Source organism: Aquarana catesbeiana, linkage group LG05, assembly GCF_042186555.1.
Source record: "Aquarana catesbeiana isolate 2022-GZ linkage group LG05, ASM4218655v1, whole genome shotgun sequence".
NCBI classification, from domain to species: Eukaryota; Metazoa; Chordata; class Amphibia; order Anura; family Ranidae; genus Aquarana; species Aquarana catesbeiana.
The window spans coordinates 574842903-574863175 of NC_133328.1; the positions used below are offsets into that span (position 1 = coordinate 574842903).

At 44.7% G+C, this 20273-nt stretch overlaps 1 protein-coding gene across 2 annotated transcripts in view; it reads left to right on the forward strand.

Annotated features, from left to right (window-relative positions):
- POP1 (POP1 homolog, ribonuclease P/MRP subunit) overlaps positions 1 to 17182 on the forward strand; it is a 44937-nt gene extending 27755 nt beyond the window's left edge. For both annotated transcript variants that reach the window (XM_073632020.1, XM_073632021.1), the window contains exons 13-16: positions 7471 to 7662; positions 7737 to 7891; positions 11249 to 11560; positions 14429 to 17182. In XM_073632020.1, the coding sequence (XP_073488121.1) occupies positions 7471 to 7662; positions 7737 to 7891; positions 11249 to 11560; positions 14429 to 15056 (1287 nt within the window). In that variant the 3' untranslated portion in view covers positions 15057 to 17182. The remainder of the gene's footprint in view (positions 1 to 7470; positions 7663 to 7736; positions 7892 to 11248; positions 11561 to 14428) is intronic.
- The last annotated feature ends 3091 nt before the right edge of the window (positions 17183 to 20273 follow it).

A 20273-nucleotide genomic window follows, 5' to 3' on the forward strand; every position in this document is an offset into this window, starting at 1 on the left:
TTGTGTGGTGATTTTCGTCAACCCTTCTCATCAGAAGACGCTCCTGTCAAGGTGTTCACTTCCGTGGATGGTCTGCATGTCTCTGTGAGATGGTTGCAGTTCCATCTTTGTTACATTTTTGTATGACTTTTGCTACAGTACTCTGACTGATAAGTAAAGCTTTGCTAATCTTCTTGTAGCCTTCACCTTTCTTGTGTAAAGAAATTATTTGCTTTCTCAAGCCTTGTGACAGTTCTCTTCCATGTGGTGCCATTGCTGAAGGCATGAAATGGGAAGGGGTTTTCTTTAAGTAACACCCTTTTTTATAATCAACTGTCTGCTGGGACACCTGTCTAATGGATAATTATACTCACCTGTAGTTGAATTCTTGTTAGGATTTTGTTATCTAAAATTTAGCTTTACTCCTAAGGACTCTTTCACATGAATGATCCGTTCAGGTCCGCCTGTCAGTTTTTTAGGCTGACCTGAACGGAAGCTCCATAGACCTCTATGGAGCGTCGGATGTCAGCGGTGACATGTCCGCTGACATCCGACCTGCTCCGATCCGAAAAAGTGTGACGGAGAAAAAACCTACTTTCTTTCTCGAACATCACGGGACACAGAGCCACAGTAATTACTGATGGGTTATATAGGTATCACTGGTGATTGGACACTGGCACACCCTATCAGGAAGTTCAACCCCCTATATAATCCCTCCCTCTTGCAGGGATACCTCAGTTTTTACGCCAGTGTCTTAGGTGATGGACGTGTAAAGATGTCCTGTGCTGAGCTCCAAAGGGAATATCTTAAGATCCTATACTGGGGCAAGCCAGGCGAACCGGATCCATTCAAAGTGTCTTTTCATGGCCGAATTGAATGGTACCCGGGCCTCGTGTCCGAAGAAACGAGGTTTTACCCGTAATGCTTCTCTTTTTAGAGAGCTGGACCCCGCAGATCAGAAAATGGCTTTAAACTTCCTAATTTCTGGCGAGGTACTTTACGGTCCCAGAACTGTTGGATCCCCCTACTGATGGGGGCCCCAGTCTCTGACGGTTTTTTCAAACGGAGCACACCGTGAGAGGTGAAGATTGGGTCTGTGTAAACAGCACCCTGCGGCTGGATAAGGTAAGAGGAGATTCCACAGAATTTTTGAGTTCTAGTGGCTTTTCTCCTTTAAGGTAAATGCATGCTATGCCTATTGTGACCACCGGGGGCTGCCAAGAGCACAAACCTACACATGCTGACTGACTGTCTCAGGTGTTCAGTGCTGATTATGTCCCAGCATCTCAAAGCAGGCTGCAAGCAGGTAAGGTGGAAAGGGGGATTTCTCATGTTTGAATGTTCCCCCCAGGCTAGAGAGGGGCCACAGGGGTCTAGAAAGTGGTTATACCACCCGGGCTCTGCGGCCTAATGGCCACCATCTCTGAAGATAGCCGTTCAGGCAGATCTTGTTACCAGTCTCCCTCCTTCCCCCCCCCCCCCCCCCCATCCCCAGCCTTTTCTCCAGAAGCATGACAGGAGAGTCGGCAGTGCGGGAAGCGCTCGGTTTTTTCAAAACTCGAGGGGGGGGGGGGGGGGGCGGTAGAGGAGGGGGCGGGATGTCAGCACAGAGTGTTTAGACTCCCACTCAGGCCAGCTGCAGGCTATTAAAGGCACTCTGTACAGGTGCACTCAGCCTTCTGAGAGACACAGAGCTGACGGTCGCATGTAAGGTGGGACACAGGCATTCTCCTAGGCAGCATTTACTGAAGTAACACCAGACTGAGCATTGGGTAGCAAGGCTTTTAGCCAGACTACATCGCTCAGCGGGCAGTGTTCATTTGTATACCTCACACCTTGTTGCTTTGCACTATGGGTAGAAGAGGTTTAAGCACCCCAGGAACCAGAGACACTAGGGGATCTCGTTCAGGTTCTGAGGGCCCCCTGTCGGCAGCATCCTCCCCCCCTAAAGATGGGCCAGGGACGGCTAGCCAGGGAGAGCCATCGGGTCAGGGGCTACACCTGCTTCTGGCACTTCAGCCCCTGTATATATTACACAAGAGGTTTTTTCCTCAACCATTAATGGTCTAGAGGAAAGATTAATGGCCGTGATTACGTCTTCACTCAGTGGAAGAAAACGCACTAGGCTTTCCTCTGTTCCCCAAGACCCTCAGACAGAGGAGTTCTGGGATAAAGGAGATGAATCCCTTTCAGAGGATCGGGATGGGATGGATGATTCCTCTTCGGAGGATTCAGGTGGAGAGGGACCTTCTGCGACTTCCCAAGAGGAGAAAGTCTTAGTGCAGATCCTCACTGGATTGGTCCGCTCCACATTTAAGTTGCCCATACCTGAAACTGCTAAAGAATCCTCTTCTGCTTTGGGGTCACTGAAACCTTTCCAAGCAGCACATGCTTTTCCTGTTCATACTTTACTTGAAAAGCTTATTTATTCTGAGTGGGATCACCCAGACAAACGTTTTTTTCCGCCGAGAAAGTTTTCAACACTTTATCCGATGGAAGAAAAGTTTATTAAAATGTGGGGAATACCGGCTGTTGATGCCGCCATTTCCTCCGTAAATAATAGCCTGACTTGTCCTGTAGACAATGCTCAGATGCTCAGGGATCCTGTAGATAAAAGGATGGAATCCCTATTGAAGGATGTTTTCTCCTTAGCAGGATCAGTGGCCCAACCTGCAGTAGCAGCGATTGGAGTCTGTCAATACTTAAGAGACCATGTTAAGCAGGTCATCAAAGTATTACCTGAACAGCAGGCCCAGGGGTTTGCTAACCTTCCAGCGGCCTTATGCTTTGTGGTTGACGCCATTAGAGATTCTATCGTGCAAACCTCCCGTCTTTTTCACTGGGGTTGGTGCATATACGTAGAATCCTATGGTTGAAAAATTGGTCAGCCGAAGCACCATGTAAGAAGCTACTGGCTGGGTTTCCATTTCGTGGTGCAAGGTTGTTTGGAGAGGACTTGGATAACTATATCAAGAGAATCTCTTGTGGGAAAAGCACTCTCTTACCTGTCAAGAAGAGTAAGCGTCCCTCTCTCAAACGGACTCTTTCTCCAGCGCCGGGGGCTTCAGCCTCCAGGCAGTCTCGACGGCCGCCTCCATCGGGGTCCAGAGACAGGAGTCAACCCCAGGGACAAAAGAAGTCCTGGGGAAAGAAGCCTACTAGGCAAAACACTAAGACCTCTGCATGAGGGGGCGCCCCCGCTCACTCGAGTGGGGGGAAGACTGCGACAGTTCTCAGAGCTCTGGCACGAGGACTTCCAGGACAGATGGGTAGTCTCCACGGTAACCTTAGGGTACAAGCTGGAGTTTCAGGAATTCCCTTCTCCTCGGTTCCTCAGATCAAATGTTCCCAGAGACCCAGAGAAGAAGCAGTCGCTCCTTCTAGCGTTAGAGCGACTTTTGTCGCAGGAGGTCATTATGATAGATCCCGCAAAGGACCAGGGATTGGGCTTCTATTCCAACCTTTTTACGGTCCAAAAGCCAAATGGGGATGTCAGGCCCATTTTGGACTTAAGGGATCTGAACCGATTCCTAAGGATTCAATCCTTCCGCATGGAATCAATTCGAACAGTAGTTCCCACCCTGCAGGGAGGAGAATTTCTGGCATCAATAGACATCAGAGATGCATATCTGCATGTGCCCATTTTTCCTGCTCATCAGAAGTTTCTGCGCTTCGAGGTAGGAGGGCACCATTTCCAGTTTGTGGCTCTGCCTTTCGGGATAGCCACTGCACCTCGAGTGTTCACAAAGATCTTGGCTCCTCCTCTGGCCAGATTAAGGGCTCAGGGTATAGCTGTCATAGCATACCTAGACGACCTGCTCTTGATAGACCGGTCGGTAGCCTCCTTGAATGGAAACTTGAGGACCACGGTCAGGTATCTAGAACACCTGGGTTGGATCCTCAACTTAGAAAAGTCTTTCCTAAAACCAGTAAGAAGACTGGAGTATTTAGGTCTGATTATAGATACAAGCCAGGAGAAAATATTTCTACCCCAGGCAAAGATCACTGCTTTGAGAGAGCTGATTCTGACAGTAAGGACCAAGAAGGGTCCCTCAGTCCGCCTTTGTATGAGGCTACTAGGGAAGATGGTGTCTTCATTCGAAGCAGTTCCCTATGCTCAGTTTCACTCAAGAATGCTGCAACACAGTATTCTGTCGACCTGGAACAAGAAGGTTCAGGCATTAGACTTTCCGATGCACCTGTCGCATGCGGTGCGTCAGAGCCTCAATTGGTGGCTCATACCCGAAAACCTGCAGAAGGGGAAATCCTTTCTACCGGTCTACCTGGACGGTGGTAACAACAGATGCCAGTCTGTCAGGTTGGGGAGCAGTTCTGGAACAGGCTGCGGTCCAAGGGGTATGGTCCAAGACAGAGAGGACCTTACCCATCAACATTCTGGAGATCCGGGCGATACATCTAGCTCTAAAAGCCTGGACTATCAGGCTACAGGGTTGTCCGGTCAGGATCCAGTCCGACAATGCCACAGCAGTGGCTTATGTCAATCATCAGGGAGGCACCCGGAGCCGAGCTGCTCAAAGAGGTGAACCAGATCTTAGTCTGGGCAGAGATGCATGTGCCATGCATATCGTCAGTTTTCATCCCGGGAATAGAGAATTGGCAGGCGGACTATCTAAGTCGCCAGCAGTTACTTCCAGGGGAATGGTCTCTGCATCCCGACGTCTTTTGGGCCATATGCCAAAGATGGGGGGGGTTCCAGATGTAGATCTCTTTGCATCCCGATTCAACAAAAAGACAGATTTGTGGCAAGGACAAAAGATCCTCTTGCATGCGGGACGGATGCGTTGGTGATTCCGTGGCATCGGTTCTCACTGATTTACGCATTCCCGCCTATTCTGCTACTAACACGACTCCTTCGCAGGATCAGGCAGGAAAGGAAGTTGGTACTTCTGGTGGCCCCCGCTTGGCCCAGAAGGACTTGGTATGCAGAAATAGTAAGGATGACGGTGGGTTCCCCGTGGACCCTACCGGTACGCCCAGACCTGTTATCTCAAGGTCCAGTGTTCCATCCTGCCTTACAAACGCTAAATTTGACGGTTTGGCTATTGAGACCCACGTTCTGAAGAGTCGTGGGCTCTCAGGTCCTGTCATATCTACCTTGATTAATGCAAGGAAGCCAGCTTCCAGGATGATTTATCATAGAGTCTGGAAGGCTTATATAACCTGGTGTGAATCCAGAGGTTGGCATCCCAGGAAATATGTCATAGGTAGAATCCTTGATTTTCTACAGATGGGATTAGAGATGAAGCTGGCCTTGAGTACCATCAAGGGCCAGGTCTCTGCTTTATCAGTATTATTTCAGTGGCCACTTGCTTCGCATTCTTTGGTCCGAAACTTTATGCAGGGGGTGATGCGTCTTAATCCTCTGGTTAAGGCGCCCCTAAACCCCTGGGACTTGAATTTGGTCCTGGCTGTGTTACAGAAACAGCCTTTTGAACCAATAAGTCAGATTCCTTTGGTCTTGTTGACAAGGAAATTAATTTTTCTGGTGGCCATCTCTTCTGCTAGAAGAGTATCAGAATTAGCAGCCCTTTCCTGTAAGGAGCCTTATTTGATTATACACAAGGATAGAGTGATACTACGCCCTCATCCTAGTTTTTTACCGAAGGTGGTTTCTGATTTTCATTTAAACCAAGACATTGTTCTACCTTCCTTTTTTTCCAGATCCCTGTTCTCCGGAAGAGAGATCTCTACATTCGTTGGATGTAGTAAGAGCAGTTAAGGCCTATCTAGGGGCAACTACTCAGATCCGCAAGACGGATGTTTTGTTTGTGCTGCCAGAGGGTCCCAATAGAGGACAGGCAGTGTCAAAAGCTACCATTTCTAAATGGATTCGACAGTTGATCATTCAAGCTTACGGTTTGAAACAGAAGATTCCTCCGTTTCAGATCAGGGCACATTCCACAAGGGCTATTGGTGCTTCTTGGGCAGTGCATCACCGGGCCTCTATGGCTCAAATCTGCAAGGCCGCAACCTGGTCTTCAGTTCATACATTCACCAGATTTTATCGGGTGGATGTGAGAAGGCATGAGGATATCGCCTTTGGGCGTAGTGTGCTGCAGGCAGCGGTACAGGGTCCTCAGGTCTGATTGCACCCTACTTGGTCGTGGTTCCCCCCCCTCAGGTAGCATTGCTCTGGGACATCCCATCAGTAATTACTGTGGCTTTGTGTCCCGTGATGTTCGAGAAAGAAAATAGGGTTTTTTAAAACAGCTTACCTGTAAAATCCTTTTCTTTCGAAGGACATCACGGGACACAGAGGTCCCGCCCCTCTTCTAATACACTATATTGCTTGGCTACAAAACTGAGGTATCCCTGCAAGAGGGAGGGATTATATAGGGGGTTGAACTTCCTGATAGGGTGTGCCAGTGTCCAATCACCAGTGATACCTATATAACCCATCAGTAATTACTGTGGCTCTGTGTCCCGTGATGTCCTTCGAAAGAAAAGGATTTTACAGGTAAGCTGTTTTAAAAAATCCTATTTTTCCATCCGTCATCGGGTGACGACGGACTCTATGGTCCTTCTTCATCCGATCCCCCATAGGGGATAGCGGCGCTCTGACCGGTTCATCCCTGCACAGTGTGCAGAGATGGACCTGTCATCTGCCTGCTCAGCGGGGATCGATGGAGCAATCCCCTGCTGAGCAGAGTGGGCTCCGTACATGGACACGTCCGTGTGAAAGAGCCCTTAGACTTTCATTGGGATGTATTCATTTTTGCAACATGGTCTTGAATGAATTTGTTAGGATGTATAGTGTGTGTGTGTGTGTGTGTGTGTGTGTGTGTGTGTGTGTGTGTGTGTGTGTGTGTACGTATGTATATAATAATTTTTATTTTTCCATGGGGAAGGGCTGATGCTTACTAAGTGGACACTGCTTTTTAGTACAAAGGTCCACTTTGATGTACTATAAGTTAAAAGAGACCGTGCAGCTGAGTTGCTTGATCTGAGGCACATGTTATCTGAACATCCATAAGAGATGGGTAATTTTTCATCATACAAGCAAACTGAGAGCCATTAAAGATGTTATAAGGATGCTATAAAGGGGTCTAAAGCACCACCTGTTGGCTCAGAAAGAAAATGCAGAATGTTTACTGTGAAATATTACATATTTACTTGGTTAAGAAACCTTTTTTCAGTCCTAAGTATAATGTACAATATACTGTATGTATACACACATCCTCCATTACACATGATTCTCAGAACATTATTTAAAAGGTGCACTGCAGTAGTGATCTATTAGATTGTTATGATTTTAACCTTTAAACTATTCCCTGTGAATAGGGAGAGTGGGTGAGTGTCAGCTCTGACATATGTAACAGAATAAATAAGGATAGCCAGGAAAACCGGTCACAAGGAGCTTAGAACTCTACTTATGGCTGCATTTAAAAATATAAAATTAGCAATATTTATTCCTGACTAAAAAAAAAAGTGTTCTCTGGCCATATTATGAGATCATCGACTGTATTACAGGAAGTCAATCGTTTGAGAAGTGAGCTTCTGGTACCTGGTTCACGGCTGGATCTTGGCAATAAGGAATCTAAGATTCCCATTCTATTAATTCAGCACCCTGGTAAAGCCAAAGGCAGAGATCGGCTAGGATGGGGCAGCGGCTGGGACATCTGCCTACCGAAAGGCTGGAGCATGGCTTTCTGGATCCCTCTGGTATGTTTTCTCATTCCTTGCAATTCATGCAATCTGTTTACTGTGCAACAGCCTTACTTATAATGAAATTACAGATTTACCGAGGTGTCCGAGTTGGAGGTTTACAGCAAGCTTTGCAACACTTCCAGTACATGGGGTCACCGCATGTTCCTGGGGACTTCCCTGACAGCCTGGCTGGGGTTCAGTCTGCCCTGGAGAAAGAGTCTCAGCTGCTGGAAAAATACACCAAGTAAGTTATTATCCTTCTGTTGTCACTGGGCATACACAAGCACATTATAATGATGTTGGAATCTTGGCAGAGGCACATTTTAAAAAACACCTCAAATGATACACAAGTTGCGAATATCAAGAAAAAAAAAAAAAAATATATATATATATATATATATATATATATATATATATATATATATATATATATATATATATATATATATATATATATATATATATATATATATATATATATATATATATATATATATATATATATATATATATATAAAATTATAATATAATTTGTGCTCATAAGCTTACATACCCTGACAGAATTTATGATTTCTTGGCCATTTTTTAGAGAATTTGAATGATAAAACAAACATTTTTCACTCATGATTGGTGTTTGGCTGAAGCCATTTATTATCGATCAACTGTGTTTACTCTCTTAAAATCATGACCACAAACTACCCAAATGACCCTGCTCTAAAGTTTACATACCCTGGTGATTTTTGCCTGATAACAATTTGACACAAAGGAGTTTGGCTATTAAACGTAACCATCCTCACCTGTGATCTGTTTGCTTGTAATTAGTGTGTGTGTATAAAAGGTCAATGAGTTTCTGGACTCCTGACAGACCCTTGCATCTTTCATCCAGTGCTGCACTGACGTTTCTGGATTCTGAGTCATGGGGAAAGCAAAAGAATTGTCAAAGGATCTGCGGGAAAAGGTAGTTGAACTGTATAAAACAGGAAAGGGATATAAAAAGATATCCAAGGAATTGAAAATGCCAATCAGGAGTGTTCAAACTCTAATCAAGAAGTGGAAAATGAGGGGTTCTGTTGAAACCAAACCACGGTCAGGTAGACCAACTAAAATTTCAGCCACAACTACCATGAAAATTGTTCGGGATGCAAAGAAAAACCCACAAATAACTTCAGGTGAAATGCAGGGCTTTCTGAAAACATGTGGTGTGGCTGTTTCAAGATGCACAATAAGAAGGCACTTGAAGAAAGATGGGCTGCATGGTCGAGTCGCCAGAAGAAAGCCATTACTACGCAAATGCCACAAAGTATCCCGCTTACAATACGCCAAACGGCACAGAGACAAGCCTCAAACCTTCTGGCACAAAGTCATTTGGGGTGATAAGACCAAAATTTAGCTTTTTGGCCACAACCATAAACGCTACATTTGCAGAGGAGTCAACAAGGCCTATGATAAAAGGTACACCATTCCTACTGTGAAACACAGAGGTGGATCGCTGATGTTTTGGGGATGTGTGCGCTACAAAGGCACAGGAAATTTGGTCAAAATTGATGGTAAGATGAATGCAGTATGTTATCAAAAAATACTGGAGGAACATTTTGCATTCATCAGCCAGAAAGCTGCAAATGGGACGTACTTGGACATTCCAAAAACACAAGGCCAAGTGGACCTGTCATTTGCTACACCAGAATACAGTGAAGGTTCTGGAGTGGCCATCTCCGTCTCCTGACCTCAATATCATTGAGCCACTCTGGGGAGATCTCAAACGTGCAGACAGCCCAAGAATTTACAGGAACTGGAGGCTTTTTGCCAAGAGGAATGGGCAGCTTTACCATCTGAGAAGATAAAGAGCCTCATCCACAAATACCACAAAAAACTTCCAGCTGTCATTGATATTAAAGGGGGCAATACACGGTATAATGAACCGGGGTAGTTTCTGTTGTGAATATGATTTTAAAAAGAGTAAACTATTGATAATAAAATGGCTTCAGCCAAACACTAACCATGAGTGAAAAAAGTTTTTGTGTTATCATTCATATTCTCTGAAAAATGGCCAAGAAATCATAAATTCTGCCAGGGTATGTAAACTTATGAGCACAACTGTATGTAGCAAGGTCTTTTACCTCTTTTGGTCTAATGATAACCTCCAAGGCCAGAGATGGCTGACATCCTTCAATATGTGGTGGGTTGTGAGGCATAGTGAGTGCAAAGATGGTGAAAGTCATTGGGTTCCAGACACTTCTTGGATGTAAAAGAGGTTTTATTTATTTTGACAGTTCTTTTTATATATTTTGGGGGAAAGGGGGTTAGGGCCAGGACAGCCTTAGATAGTTGCAAACTCAATTGGCAGTCTCCGAGACTTCAATAGAACAGCCGTGCAGGGAAAGGCGCCACTTCTGCATGTGCAGGATTGCTATCTCCTATGGTAACAGTCCTTTAACAGTTCCTAACTCAAACGTATCAGTTCTTTCAGCTCCACTACAACTGCTCCTTGTAGTTATTCAATACTGAGCTCCTGATCTCTCACGAGACCCCACTGATTCACTGACTATGAATTCCTTGAGCTCCTCCAAGGTTTGCGGTGGTATCCCCTCAAGCGTCACCCCCGCTTCTCTGCTGAGTCCCAAGCTTGGCACTCCAGATACTCCTCAAGCTTCACCCCTGCTAAGCGGCTCTGTCCCTGATTTGACACACAAGGCTGCTCTGCAAGCATCTCCTCTGCTGGTTGGGTCCCTGACTTGATCACCGCCTGAAGTTTTTCGATTCTACACCGTGCCCTTCAGTAAAACTATGGTTCCGGTACTTGCCTCAGTTACTCACTGTGGTCCCTGGTGAAGGTGATTGGTCCCTTCATGGCGACTGCTTCGCTTCTACCTCCTACCACTGACAGGTTTTCCGGCCGGCAGAACTGTCACTTCTGGTTGGAGTGCAAGCTGCAATCCCAACCATGCACTGCTCTCTCACTTCTGAATAGGCCCTCACACAGCCTAGCAGCCTGATGCCCCCGGTATAGGCCCAATCTCCAGCCTAGCTGCCCGGGGCATACGACATGTCTACCCAGACAGCCATCTGGGTGACGCAGAACACCGATCACCTGACCTCACCCAAATATATAGGCTCTCCCAGCAGGCCAAGAGATTGGCATTGGCTGGGATACCCACAGATACCCATAACCTGACTTTGGATTGCCTTTCTCGTATCTAGTACCACCAAGTACCCGGCCATCTAGCGGTAGAAGAGAAAAGTGCAACAAGGCCAAACTTAGGGAGAAATCAATAGATCCCTATCAGTGACTACTCTCGGCAAATAAATTTGTGAGGAGCTCCCTGACTAAACTCCAGGGTGCTGTGTGTGTATATGTGGTTTCCACATTCTGCAAGAGCTTGATGTCATGATACTCCGGCAAGACCTTGGGAACATGAATATCTGAAATCTCACAAGACAACCCTATTGTGCCATACGTACATACATATACACACAGACTTCAGGTGTATGTCTGGGCAATAAAAGTACACCAGTACATGCACATTTTCCAAAGCAAAGAATACTGCTTTGGAACCTTGAGAAATCGCACATTTTGAAAGCTGATTTTCTTGTTTCATATAAGGCGCCCACCTGCAAAGAGGACAAACTTTATCAAGCATGGTATTCTGGCTCCATTTCTGTGCCCCTGGGAACAGCTGACCAGAGAGTGGGAGATGCGGGCTGGGGTAGAGCTGGACAGATCTGTACTGAAGGACGACCATGGAAGTGAAGCTGGGGCAAAGCTAGAAAGATCTGTACAGGAGGAGGACCAAGCAACTGAAGAGCAGCTGCATCATCCCAAAGATATAAACCTGGAATCTGGTTCCATTGTCAGCACTGAACAAAACCTTGTTGAGGTTGGCCCAAAGGAAGCACAAGGTTTCTCTGTGTTAAGGTATGTCAAATATAACAGCATTTTATTTGTTTCTCATATGTAAGTGAAGACTCCTGATTTTAATACATTTCCCTTCAAAAAATGCAGAATGAATTTACAGAATGTTACTACTTTGATATGCTGTTTGGAAGAGGTGGTTTGTGAAAGCACAAGCAATAGTGGAACACAGGATTATTTATGGACACTTGCTGTATTTATCGGTGTATAACATGCACCTTCATTTCTAAGAGAAGCTTCAGGAAAAAAACGTATTTTTTAAAATAAACAACTTTTGAAGCAAAATAAGGGTCAGTGCCCATCAATGCAGCCTGATTACTGCCCATCTTACTTCAATGCCGCCTGATTAATGCCCATTTTCTGCCTCAATGCCCATTTGCAGCCTCACCATCTCTCATTAATGCAGTCTGAACAGTGCGGGAAATCACCGAGCTGTCTTCTCCTACTCTCGCTTGGCAGTCACACACACAGTCCTGCCTCTGCCATCGGCATTGGACCAGCTCCTGTGATTGACAGAACACTGGTCCAATGCCGGTGGCGGAGTCGGGACTGTGTGTGTAACGATGGCTCGGTGAATTCCGGCGACGCTCGTTCCCCTCCGAGGTACACTATTAGCGTATAACACGAACCCGTGATTTGCCCCCTATTTTCAGGGGGGAAAAGTGCATGTTGTACGCAAATAAATACGGTATATGGACTTAAAAGTAGGTGCTGACACTGGATTAATTCATGGAATTGGCACTGTATGGTTAATAGTGGATTTATTGATGTGTTTATGCTTGCCATGTAGCGCGGCTCACTTTACACATACCTAGTTGGTAAGGTTGCATAAAGACAATCATCCATCCAGTTCGACTTGTGTGGGTGTGTGTTCGCATAGATAATAATTTCCCATATCCCTGTATATTGTGTTCGCTAAGATGCACGTGTAAGTCTTTTAAGACTATCAATACTTCCTGCTGACACCACCGACTGGAAGAGAGTTCCACATCCTTACCGCCCTGACAGTGAAAAGCCCCCTATGTGGCTTAAGGTTAAACTGGTTCTCATCCAGTCTCATCGTGTGGCTCCCTGTCGTCTTGTACTCCCTGAGACTGAATAGTTTCATACCTACGCTGGGATCACCATTGAGGCATTTGTATATCGCTATCATATCTCCTCTTAAGAGTCTCTTCTCCAGGGAGAAGAGACTCTTGAGAGGAGATATGAGGTTGCAAATGCTTGTAGTCATTCCTCATTGAGGTCCTTCTGCCCCTTATTCATTTTGTTGCCCTTCTCTGGACTCTCTTGCTTCAGCACATCCACCCTAAGGATAGGTGACCAGAACTGGACGGAATACTCCAGATGCGGCCAACCCAGAGTTTTATAAAGTAGCAGGATTATCATTTTATCTCTGGAGTAAATTCCCTTCTTAAAGTGGTTGTAAACGTTCAAATTTTTTAAAATAATAAATGTGCCTAAACGTACCTGCTCTGTACAATGGTCTTGCACAGAACAGTACCGATCCTCTTCTTCTGCGGTCCCCTGCCGGCCTTCCGGGTGCCCTCACGGAAAGCGGCTTTCCACATAGGCACCCTGCGGGCTCACTCCCGAGTCCCACTGCTGCGTCCATTGACAGAGGGATTCGGCCCTGTCCCCCCTCGCCTGTGTCACAGATTTTGTTTTACAGCAGCAGAAGCCAATGGCTATCAATCTCTTCTCATCTCTGAGGAAAGCGACAGTGACTGGAGCTGCTGCGCTCATGCGCATCGCTGGATCGGGCTCAGGTAAGAAAGGGGGGTGGTCGGGGGGAGCTACAACAGAAGGTTTTTCACCTTAATGCATTAAGGTGAAAAACCTTAAGGCTTTGCAACCACTTTAATGCATGCTAATATTTTGCTGGCTTTGCTTGCTGCAGCTTGACATTGTATGCTATTTCTCAGCCTGTCTTCTACTAGGATGCCCAGATCCTTGCAATCCTGCACTCCCCCAGAGCTTCTCCTCCTAGCGAGTAACTTGCATTTTATATTTTTAACCCCCAAGTGCATTATTTTATGTTTTTTAATGTTAACCCTCATTTGCCATCTAGTTGCTCACGCCATTAATTTATTCAGGTCCTCTTGTAAGGTTTCTATATCCTGTTGTGATGTTATTGCCTTACTCCTTTTTGTGTTGTCAGCAAACACTGAGCTCGAGCTATTTATCCCATCCTCTATTTCATTTATAAATAAGTTAAACAGAGTTGGTCCCAAGGCAGAACTTTGTGGTACCCCACTTACCACCATTCTGAGTACACGTTATTTATCACTACCCTTTGGACGCGCCCCTGTAGCCAGTTTTCTAGCCAAGAACTTACCTTTTGGTCCATGCCTACAGACATCAGTTTGTAGATTAAGCGTTTGTGGGGGACTGTATCAAAACGCGTTTGCAAAATCTAGATACCAGCCTACCTTTGTCCAGGTGGCAGCTCACTTCCTCATAGAATGTTAACAGGTTGGTTTGGCAAGAACGACCTTTCGTAAGCCCATGCTGATTACTACTAATGATACTGTTTTCATCAGCAAATTCTTTGATATAATTCCTTATCATCCCCTCCAGTAGTTTACAGACTATTGCTGTTGGGCTAACAGGCCTGTTTCCGGATATATAACTGCTCTTTGTTCAATTTTGGTACCACATGGGCTTTTTGCCAATCGGCTGGTACCAATCCTGTCAGTATGCTGTCCATAAAGATTAGGAGTGTAGCTTGAACACAAAACAGACAAGCCCATGCATGTAATGTACCTGTTAGAGGGAAACCTTTTTTGTTTTTTTTTTTTATGATTTAAAAATAAGTGTCTCTGATATGCAGTGGAACATGAACTACAATATCTTCTCACTTTTATTTTACAGGAATAAAAAGATGTTAAAAATGCTGTCTGCCTTGTTTGATCCCTATGGTAGGAATACCAGTCATACCCCATCTTCAGAACTGCAGAGTCTGGTGAATCCCATTCTAAGAGACTCCCCAAGGGCATTGGTGTGGGTAAGACTGGCGATGGTGACAAAGGGAAGCCCGGAGTTGCATTCACTGATTTGCATTCCAGCTCAGGAAGATTTCATCCAGCTGAAAAAAGACAAGTTGTTTGCGGGCCCCCAGGAGCCCAAGCACAGTGACCCTTTTAAGAGTAAAATTGTGAAGCAGAAGAAGGAGCGGAAAAAGCAGAAATCCAAGTCTAAGCATGAAGGCTCTGAGAAGATGGAGATTAATGCGGATCTCTCAGTCAGTGACCAACTGACACTGGGGTTGTGGCCTAGTCCTATACCGGAGGTGACCACACACTGCAGCAGGCTCCTTTTTGGCTATGTTACGCATGGTGACTTCTCCATGGCTGCAGGATGTGGTGGGGCCTTAGGGTTTGTTAGCTTAACAGGTCTGTTGCACTTGTTACAGCAAACTAGTGACAAAATTGGTATTGTGTTACTTAGAAACCCATCCTCTCTTCAGTACAGGTTTGCAAAGCTGATCATTGATGCCTAAATAATAAGAATCTTTCCCTAAACTTTCAAATAGAAGTGGATCCAAGGCAATATTGGAGCCAGATTTTGAAAAGTGCTACTACAATATAAAATTAATTCAGAGGTTAATCAATGAAAGGGATCGCCCTAAATTAATATATAAATAGAATGGAAGTCGGTGGGTGCTACCCATTGACTACCAGTGATGAGCTCAGGCATGTTCGCACGTGAGTCCAAACCTGTTTTAGCTATCACGTCAAACTTTCAAAGCTGACAGCCAATCATAGGTGGCGGGGGAAGTCCCTGCCTCATGTATACATGCCCCTTGCATACGTGCTGCATGGGGAATGCCTCGGCCTCCTAAGATTGACTGTTGGCTTTGATAGCTAGGGTGGGTTTGAACTGGTATCCAAACACGCCTGAGCTCATCCCTGTTGACTTCTTATACAATATTTCTTTGGGATTCCAGTTGTATGATTTCTCTCCAACCCCACCCACCTTAGTTTCTGGCTCAGTTTTGAGTGAACTTACCCTTTACCGCTTACAGAAATTTGAGAATTGCCATCAGTCTTCTTAAAATTGATATGCCTAGCAGCCCTACTGTGATCCAGTGACCACATTGCTTTCTGAGTTACTGACCTGGGACAAACGTGGATTATGAATTCTGACTTTCCTCTTGACTTGATGCAAGCTTGCTCCATGTCAAGGACTCCTAAACTCAAAAGCAGTGTTTCTCAACTCCAGTCCTCAAGGCTCCCCAACAGGTCATGTTTTCAGGCTCTCCATTATTTTGCACAGGAGATTTGATCAGTTTTAATGCCTTAGTAATTACCACAGCCGTTTCACCTGAGGGAAATCCTCAAAACATGACCTGTTGGGGGGTCCTTGAGGACTGGAGTTGAGAAATACTGCTCTAAAGCCACAGCCAGCCAGGTACCAGACCTTTTCAAAAATGTAATCAATGGCAGCCTATAAATAGCTCTCTATAGTTTTCCTATATGGAATCGGTCTGTTCTTTTTTGCTAGTGTTAAGAACTGGTAAACAATGAAGGTCCTGTTTTGTTTTGTTTTTTTTCTTGTTTTTTTTTTTGTTTTGTTTTGTTTTTTTGGGGGGGGGGGTTGTGTTTTTAACACAGAGCTCTTCCAGTGGTTGTAAAGCACCCTAATCTTAGGGAGCATCCCCCTTCTAAATCAATGGTTCTCAACACCTGTCCTCAGGACCCACTAACAGGCCAGGTTTGCAAGATAACTGAAATACATCACAGGTGATATCATTTGCTGCTCAGTGATTGCAGTATTCTAGTCTGCATCTCCCCAAGGTAATACTTAAAATCTGGCCTGTTGGTGGGTCCTGAGGACTGGAGTTGAGAACCACTGTTCTAAATACATCCACAGTTGAGGTAGCTGTTGTATAAGCCTGGGTTTACCGTTTCCTGACACTGTGGGGTTATGCTTTATCTATAAAGAGAGACGTGGTATCACAAGGGGAAGTAGATCGGCTGAGAGGCTGCTCCAAAGTCCTTAATCCAGTTTTGCACAGCAAATTCTAGTGGTCCATTGTCCAACTCTTCCTGCATAAAATGCAAAGACATGTAATATTGATATGTGCTTGCTCACCAAAAATAAAGCCTCTAGCCTTATGGCCATGTACTTAATGCAGAAATGTATCCATAACAACTTGATAAGTTATTTTAGCAAGAAACATACATTCCACATGAATTATGCTTCCAAAATGAATGTGTGCTGTAAAGTGCCTCCCAGCATTGTTCCTGCTTCTTCTTGCTGGAAGCTGCCATTTTCCTGAAGCCCAAAGCCCCTGAAAAGCAGTAAATCTTTAGGCTGTCAGCAGATCGGGCCTCTAGTGGCTCTGATTTTTGGCATAATGCCAAAAATGGAGAGCAACTGAGCATGTGCAGAGCAGAGTGAGACCGTGCAGTACTGGATTTTATGCAGTATAGACACTTATCTTTAATATTTTACATTATGAAATACCTGCAGAAGTGATCTAGCAGGACTTTATTTTCTGACTAAAGTTCCACTTTAAGCGCATGAAAACTGGTCTTTGAAGTAGTGAAGATAAATGACAAAATCATGTTGTAAAACTGAAATCTACAGTGCTGCTGGCTAAAGAAGTGTAGCATTGAATTTACCTGTATGGCAGCTTTCTGTATATGTGTCTATGTGAATATATAATATTTTACAGCAGCATGGTTGTTTCGTTTTTGGTTTTTTTTTTTGTGTGTGTGTGTGTGTGTGTGTGTGTGTGTATATATATATATAGTAAAATACTTACAATTATGCATTATGCAGTCTTTTTTTTGGTAGCAATTTTTTATGAAAAATTTCCATGTTGCCTACTGCCCTTCTAATTCCCATTTCTAAAAAACTATATTGCTGATTGCACTTTTATTCTCCACAAGATGGCAGCATTAGGCCATATTTTGAAACCTATTAACAACTTTTTCTTTCGTTTTTTTGAGAATCTAAATTCTAGCCGACCAGCACATTAGTCTCTTCTACATTTCTATAAATCTCTGTTGGTGATGTCCAACAGTTTACTTGTTCTGTTTTGGAGTCTTGAGTTACCTTACTGTCAGGCCACAGGATAATTCTCATATCAGTTACAGAATGCTCTTGTATGGAACATCATGCAGTATAATCCACTAATCCTGGAGGACTTCTGGTTCTGAGAAGCTGTAGGACAGGACATTTTCATTACACAACTTCGGTTCTGAAAAAAAATCCTGATAGCTGCCCTTAATGTATTTATATTATTTGGATATACAAAAGTTTGAGGCAGCTGTGAAGAAATGCTGTAAAGTAAGAATACCTTCAAAAATATACACTCACCGACCACTTTATTAGGTACACCTTGCTAGTACTGGGTTGGACCCCCTTTTACCTTCAGAACAGTCTTAATTCTTCATGGCATAGGTGCAACAAGGTGTTGGAAACATTCCTCAGAGGTTTTTCTCCATATTGACATAACATCACACAGTTGCTGCAGATTTGTCGGCTGCACATCCATGATGTGAATCTCCCCTTCCATCATATCACAAAAGTGATTGGATGGAGATCTGGTGAAACTGGAGGCCATTGGAGTACAGTGACCTCATTGCCATGTTCAAGAAACCAGTGGTGAGATTTGAGCTTTGTGACATGGTGCATTATCCTGCTGGAAGGAGCCATCAGAAGATGGGCACACTGTAGCCATAAAGGGATGGACATGGTCAGCAACAATAATCAGGTAGGCTGTGGCATTTAAATGATGCTCAGTTGGTACTAAGGGGCCCAAAGTGTGCCAAGAAAATATCCCCCATGCCATCACACCACCAGCCTGAACCATTGATACAAAGCAGGAAGAATCCATGCTGTTTATGCCAAATTCTGAATGTCACAGCTGGAATCAAGAATCATCAGACCAGACAACATTTTTCCAATCTTCTATTTTCCAATTTTGGTGAGCTGGTGCAAATTGTACCCTCAGTTTTCTGTTCTTGCTGACAGGAGTGGCACCCGGTGTGGTCTTCTGCTGTAGCCCATCTGCTTCAAGGTTCGATGTGTTGTGTGTTCCGAGATGGTATTCTGCATACCTTGGTTGTAATGAGTGGGTATTTGAGCTACTGTTGCCTTTTCATCATCTCAAACCAGTCTGCCCATTCTTCTCTGACATCAACAAGGCATTTTTCTCCACACTACTGCTACTCGCTGGATATTTTCTCTTTTTCGGACCATTCTCTGTGAACCCTAGAGATGGTTGTGTGAAAATCCCCAGTAGATCAGCAATTTTTGAAATACTCAGACCAGCCCGGCTGGCACCAACAACCATGCCATGGTCAAAGTCACTTAAATCCCCTTTCTCGTTCAGTACTTTTTATTGAAAAGTTTTGTCAGTAATGCAAAATATCGTTATAACAATTATCCCCATCCGAGAGCCAACATGGCCCTTCGGTAGGGTTTGACAGATACAAAATGTAACAATAGAACAGTGTAACAATGAATATAAAACATACATTGGTGAGACCTGGCCCCCTGAAAGCTTAATATAAACCACTGATCTGAGCAACAGTAGACTCTTTGCGTGCCGCAGATCTATAAGGTTGAGCTTGGGCCAGCGGAGGGTCAATTTCGGATTCTGTTCCAGTTGGTTCAAGGGGATACATACCAACCACCCCAAAAGGGATCACGCTGTGGTCCGCACACTCCCCGCCCCTCCTAACCATTTTCGGTCCCGTCCTCCACCCCCTCCCCACCTAACCATTTCCATTTGTTAGGTAAATGTGGGGACTGCCTTGTGACAGAGCTCCAAATGTTGTAGTTAGTAATAGTTGACTTTGAACAAATTTAACACAATGGCAGCTGACACAAATAAAACAGGGGGAAGAAAACCGTAAGTGAACTTCACTCAAACTCAGTGGGTAGGTACACTGAGCTCCATAGGATAGGCACTGCGGGGTTATCTTGAAGCCCTATTAGGTGGTAAGGAAAGAGAATAATGAAGAAGAAAAGAAAGAGAATACATCTGCGGTGTGACTAGCAAAGAAGGGCAGGGGATGGAGCCTGACACCCAAGTCAATCTTCGAAGGAAGTCAAATGGCCCGGGTACAGGGGAACCTCGATGTAATGAGCCCAGGGCTCCCAAGTTACTTCAAACCTGGGCACCCTGTCTAACAGTTTCACAGTGATTTGTTCTTTGGTCAAAATCCAAGAAATTTTTTGTTTTGCGGCTATTAATGAGACCTTGTTTTCCACGCCCTTGCAACTGTAAGTTTTGCTCCTAGGAGCATAAAGAAAATAAGATTAGTTTGGGGGCACCATCTATTCAGTGGTTCAATAATGCACTAATGGGGATTTGTGGGATTCCAATTCCTGTGACTTTCCGTACCAGATGGAAGAACCTATTCCAGAAGCCTCTGATATGTGGGCAAGTCCACCATATATGGTACATAGTAGCCACCTGCGTACAATCCCGAAAGCAGAGGGGGGGAGGCGTCTGGATAAATTCTAGCAAGTCTCGAGGGGACATAATACCATCTTGTGAGAACTTTAACATTTGCCTCTATTAGGCTTGTGTTGAGAATACCCTTGTAAGATTTCTGGAAGTGGCAGTGCCATTTATTCAGGTCCCATGACAGGTCCAGGTCTGCTTCCCAGGCCTGGGCATAGGGAGGCAAGCTTTGTTTACTCGCCAATAAGGTGTATATTAGCAAATGTCCTCATTTGGTTAAATCAAAATTTC